This window comes from Anarrhichthys ocellatus, unplaced genomic scaffold (assembly GCF_004355925.1).
Source record: "Anarrhichthys ocellatus isolate YVR2014 unplaced genomic scaffold, GSC_Weel_1.0 scaffold16, whole genome shotgun sequence".
NCBI classification, from domain to species: domain Eukaryota; kingdom Metazoa; phylum Chordata; class Actinopteri; order Perciformes; family Anarhichadidae; genus Anarrhichthys; species Anarrhichthys ocellatus.
Window position 1 is genome coordinate 8,148,010 of NW_022280046.1, and position 6,120 is coordinate 8,154,129.

General features: G+C 46.0%; 1 protein-coding gene across 1 annotated transcript in view; it reads right to left on the reverse strand.

Moving 5' to 3' along the window:
* The window catches only part of musk (muscle, skeletal, receptor tyrosine kinase), a 33,038-nt gene extending 31,703 nt beyond the window's left edge, over positions 1-1,335 (reverse strand). Inside the window, exon 1 of the mRNA XM_031856012.1 lies at positions 1,118-1,335. Within this exon, the coding sequence (XP_031711872.1) occupies positions 1,118-1,187 (70 nt within the window). The 5' untranslated portion in view covers positions 1,188-1,335. The remainder of the gene's footprint in view (positions 1-1,117) is intronic.
* Positions 1,336-6,120: the final 4,785 nt, after the last annotated feature.

A 6,120-nucleotide genomic window follows, 5' to 3' on the forward strand; every position in this document is an offset into this window, starting at 1 on the left:
ATAATATATATATATATATATTATATATAATATATATATATATAATGTATATATTTTCCTGATTTGGAAAACATTGTTGCATTTATAAACAGCAGTAAAGTGTTTTTGGTAGATGAGTACATTTTATTTTCTCATTCCTTTTGTACAAGTTATTGCTGACAGGATGCTATATGGCCCAACAAGATCAGTGCGGTCCACAGCCTTCTGTTTACGCACAAGCACAGCGTGGTGTATGCCAAAGCCCAGCCCTGCGCCATGGCAACCCAACCCGGCTACACTATCTGCCCGGGCCAGAATGTGGCAGCATCTAAGCCACCTGTTTTCTGCTGAGCCAATCTGTAGCATGAACTCTACATATAAAACATGTAGTGTATGTCAACAGTCATGCGACTGTAAAACTGTGCCAGCCTTTTGATACATGTCCCGAGGCCACGGCCGAACTCACTGCTGCTGCTGCATCAAATTCTTAAGTGAACCATGAGAGGTCCATTTTTCTTATCATTTCTGGAGCTGTTTTACTTTCATACGGCAAAAATAGATGAGTCACTGAAGTTTGTTAAAGTTTACGAGTTCTGTTACGAAAATACAGGTTGTATGGTGCCCACTAAACACAACAGGTTCTGATTATATTTGTACATTCATTGCAGCTGAGGTGGAGGCCAATCGGTTCCTGAACACATTTACAATGGCCCGCTCAGAGGATATGCCAGAGTTGTAGGCATGATATAAGTTTAGTCACATTTACACCGTGCAGGCCTATAAACACCTTCTCCTTCTCCCTGCATGCAGGATGTGGTGGAAAACAGGTGATCTCAGTATGTGGAGAGAACCTGCGTCCTCTTTCGGAAAAAGTCTTTGCAGAAATTAGACTACAGATGCCAGAATGCTCTCTAGGAGATATATTTGTTTTCCTCATTCATTGTTGCCTTTAGATACGTACATGTTCTGAGGTATTATCTTCTCATCCTTGTCCGTTTTTACCCCCTCCTTCTGTTATTCTGCTTATGACACGATCAATATTTATATACAGCTTCTATACACCTCAATGAATTAAAGAAAGGTATAGCCTACAAAATGACAACTTGTGCTAAAGAAGACAAATGGAAACCTCACTCACCTCCCTGTATCCCGTAAGCCGAGGTGACCACAAGCAGCAGAAAGACTGACACGGTTTCCCCGACCTTCATCCTGGCTCTAGAAAGGTCCTTTCACAGGTAGCCTATACAGAATGAGCAGAAAGGAAGTGGGTCAGATCCCCATGGCAGGTGAAGGAGACGGTCTCGTTGGTTCACTTGTTGTGTTCCTTAAAGTGTGTGCGTCTCAGCCAGGGACAGCCATGAGCTCTGTACTCGACGAGGACCAGCTCAGTGTGTGTGTGTGTGTGACGGACAGTGACAGCTGCTAGCTGTCCTTATGTACAGTCACTCAGGTTTTGTAGCTTTGCTCAAAGCTCCTCGGGGTCCGGTGCTGGGGAGCTATCCTCACCCACAGTGATCAACAACAACAGTGTTTATTCAACGCAGCACACGGAAACAGAAGTCAAAACACATGGAAATAGAACTTCACTGTACTAATAATAATAGTAATAATAATCCACTTCTCATATATGTGCTGTAAATGTTTTGCTGTCACATATCCCTGATTTCTCTTTTTGCACAAACTATAGTCCAAGTTGCTACAGTGTGTACAGATCTTTACCCTATAAAGGACACAAAGAGGACAAACAAACTGCAGAGAACAGCCACATCACCCCTTAAAGGGAGGTTACCGAATAAAATAAGTTTTAGCAGGATACATATACAGTATAGGTCTGTATCTTCATTTGTCACGAATATTCAGTCTTATACGCAGATAAACACTAAGGATTTGTGTAAAGAATATCCGTACACACTATGCATTTTTCACAAGCAAATGTACACTCAGGCATGTTCCAACTCTCTACTTAACATGTATTCACTGTTACATGTTGACACACACACACACACACACACACACACACACACACACACACACACACACACACACACAGAGTCCAGGAGGCAGCCTTTGTGTCCACCTGTTGCCTGCATGTCCTGTTTTATTTTGGGAAAGGAATGGCATTTCAGTTCATTTGCTCCTCATCCGGTGCTGCTCTGGATGGAGTCGACTATTGTACTCCCACAGCAAGCACGGTTACACATTGATTTTAAAAAAAAAAAAAAAAGGTGGTTGTGTGAGGTTGCCATAACTTATGTCAGGCAGTTGTCTTTTGTCATGTCACGTGACAAAGATGGAGGATTTTGTCTCTTGCCCAGTGTTTGTCTTTTAATGTTCTTTCCTCTTAATCCCCATCATGCTGTGTATTTGATAAAAATCTCCCTCCATCTTAGTTGGTAGGGGGGGGGGGTTAGCATAACGTGTCAAACTATTACTTTGCCTGGGAGCACTGACTCAGCGGTATTCTTCTGGTACACTGATGCTCTGACTCCCTCTGCTGACATAGAGATTAACTGCTCCTGAATTAGAATCACGGCAGTAAACTGAGTTTTGCAAACTTCTTTTTTCATTTCAGACACTGAAATGTTAATATTTTTTTTTCTCGCAAAATGGACACTGCATGTGCATTCCTGGATCTACTGTCCTGTTGCTATTTACCCAAGGAGCATTGAAATACACGGTTTGTCTCATAACAGTTGAACTAAACTGCTGTTTTCTCTTGAGAGAGCGTGAACTCTTAGGCACGGTCACATCTAAAAGTCACATTTTGGTATTATTCTGGTATTCTTAACACCAGGACAAAGGGTTTTTAGATCTTCCAAAGCTGCTGCTTCAGGGTGGATCTGCATAGAAACCAGATGTACTCCATGAGGCCCCGTCTACTCTGGTTTTCAACCTTTACTTAGAAATAGAGACCTACCAGAGGATTTCAGGCTGCGGCTCATAAGGGATTATTAAGTCAGAAATATAGTGCAAACTCCATTCATGCCTTTTAGGTGATTAATACAATTATGAAGTGATTTGTAGATAAAAGGAAATTGAAATGTTATGATGTAGGAAGCAGGATTGGATATGTCACCAATATTTTACGATGACGTTTAGGATTGTAAGACCACGTCCCTGAGTGAGATGAAATTCAGAAGAGTCTGAACTTCTGATTTATTTGATTTTAACCCAAAGAAGTTCTGAGATAACCAGTTTTTATCTTCTTTGAGACAAACCTTAGTTTGCTCAGTTGCATGATGTTACTTGAATCGAAGTATAGATCTTAATCTGTGTAAAAATGATAACTGATATGCTGCAGAAATAGTTGAGCCAAACATGTAGTAAGGAGAATAGTGAAGGACTAAGCACTGGTCCCTGTGGTGCTCCATGCCAGAAACTGTTGTGGAGGATGTACAGTCCTCTACAGTAACAACATGTCAGAAGGACAGGAATAAAACCTCGGCACCTCGATATTATTTAGACGATCAAGATGAAGATCTTGTCACTCACTGGCTTGCCTAGACACATCTGAATGATGTTTGCCACACCTGTTCTGTTTGGCAACCATCAAACAATCAGCATCATGACTGGTGTGCCTTTGATTGAACCCAATTAATGTAGTTTTATAAACTTAGTTCAGGAACGGGACCACGCCCAGAACACGGCTCATTTCCCCGGCACAAGTATTTAAGCTCAAACGAACCCGTTCACTTCCTCTTCGACTCCGTTCTCTCATCCCTCCCTCCCAACCCCATTTTTTTGTGTTTTCCTTTTCTCTCTCTCTTGCAGAATCACAGGAACGACAGGGGACTCTGCACCGCCAGAGATTCCTAAGAGACGGCCCCCACCCAACAGTCTGGCCCCCACCCAACAGTCTCCGTTCCCACCAGCCGCCAGACACCAACGGTCCCCCACCTCATCCCTTCATCCCTACCCTACCCTTCATCCCTTCATCCCTACCCTACATCCCTACCCTACCCTTCATCCCTACCCTACCCTCTACCCCTACCCTACCCTACATCCCTCTAGCTGCACACAGACGCAGCACCCTCCATCAGTTTTGGCGGCATCTATGGCGACAAGTGGTTCTCAGCCAGCCGCTTGGCCGCCTGAATTTTCATCCCTTACTCCGCACTCTCCGAAATGTTTCCAATAGTTGTAGCAGCCATTCTTTGGGGGTATGAATGGTCAAAAAAGACCATTGCCATCTACTCAGACAACAGCGCCGTAGTAGACATAATCACTAAAGGGCGGTCACATTGTCTCGAAATAATGACGTTCATGCGGAGACTAACTATGGTTTCAGCCCGGCACCAGTTCATCATCCAAGCCTCCCAAATACCAGGTCAGTACAACTCCATCACTGATTCACTTTCCCGTTTCTCATTCCAGAAATTCAGACGATTAGCGCCAACCTCAGACCCTGTGCCGACTCCGGTTGCACCGTTTTCAGCCACCATCTTCAACTGACCCCGCAACTGGAACACCTAATCTCCGCCTCTCAAGACGATATCCTCAACAGCATCGCCCCCCAAACACTCATCATACTTCACCGGATGGAAACGCTGCAAATCCTTCCACGCCTCTTTTAACCTTCCCATCACTCGACATCCTTACCCTCACAAACTTCATTACTTTTGCCCACTCCCTCCTTAAGATTAAAACCTCCACGATACGGGTAAACATAAGCGGCATTAACTTTTTCACAAAACTGTCCTCTGGAACGCCGTGCCCAGCCTCCACCCACTCGCATATAGCGATGCTACTCAAAGGTCTCCGTAAAGCCGAACCACGGCCCATGCCTAAACATCTGCCCCTCACCTCGGACCTTCTCACCCGCTGCATCCATACTCTCCGCTCTGGCTACCTCTCTCCCTTCATGGACAAAGTACTCGAGTCCATGTTCTTGCTGGCTTTTTTCGGCTTCCTTCGCTGCTCCGAGTTCACTGCCTCAAACTCCGACCACGATCCATCACGACATGCCACCATATCCGACATCTCAATTCATCCTCCCGACACCGTCATTTACCACCTGCAGCAAGCCCAACCAGCACAGTCCGCCTCAGCCCATCTACCTCTTCCTTCTAGACACATACCTGAGTCCATATGAACCCATTCGAGATTACTTAATCTCAAGATCAGCCAGCCAAACTTCTCTGCTAGATCCCCTTTTCATCACCGAAACAGGCAATGGGGCCACGCGGCCCTGGTTCCACCACCACTTCCGCTATATACTAGCCAGATCAGGAACACCCCCCCCGAGTTTTACTCAGGTCATTCATTCCGCTCCGGCGCCGCCTCAGCCGCCTCAAGTCAAGGAATTCCAGACCACATCATTAAGATTCTGGGTCGCTGGTCTTCCACCGCGTACCTCTCCTACATCCGCTCCAACCTGAACAATATCAGAAACGTCCACCGGCATCTGTCTTTGTGAGGCTATTTTTGGGGACTCTGCACCGCCAGAGATTCCTAAGAGACGGCCCCCACCCAACAGTCCGGCCCCCACCCAACAGTCTCCGTTCCCACCAGCCGCCGGACACCAACGGTCCCCCACCTCATCCCTTCATCCCTACCCTTCATCCCTTCATCCATACCCTACCCTTCATCCCTACCCTACATCCCTCTACCCCTACCCTACATCCCTCGACCCCTACCCTTCATCCCTCGACCCCTACCCTTCATCCCTCGACCCCTACCCTTCATCCCTTCATCCCTCGACCCCTACCCTTCATCCCTCGACCCCTACCCTTCATCCCTCGACCCCTACCCTTCATCCCTCGACCCCTACCCTTCATCCCTTCATCTTCCAGTCTTACAATCATCTCATTATGCAATAAACCTCTAAACTCATACTGTTATTGCCGTGATCCTTGTTAGTGAACTGTGTATTGATGTCTGTCCTCAGGAAGCCCTCCTGGATTATTCTCCTGTATGAAACTGCAGCTGTTATCCGATAGGACCAGCTGCACGCTATCTAGTCTATAATGCTGCTACTGGTGGCCTCCCAGTTCAGAAAGCTTTCTTTAGTAAGCAAATATTTAATAACCGAGGTCTAGGTTTTCTTGAGGTCTAGGTGTCACGTCCGAGGGGCAGATCAGAGACTCAGGTGCAGACAAAGACACTGGAGCCGAGGTGGAAGGGAAGGTTCTTTACTTTGAC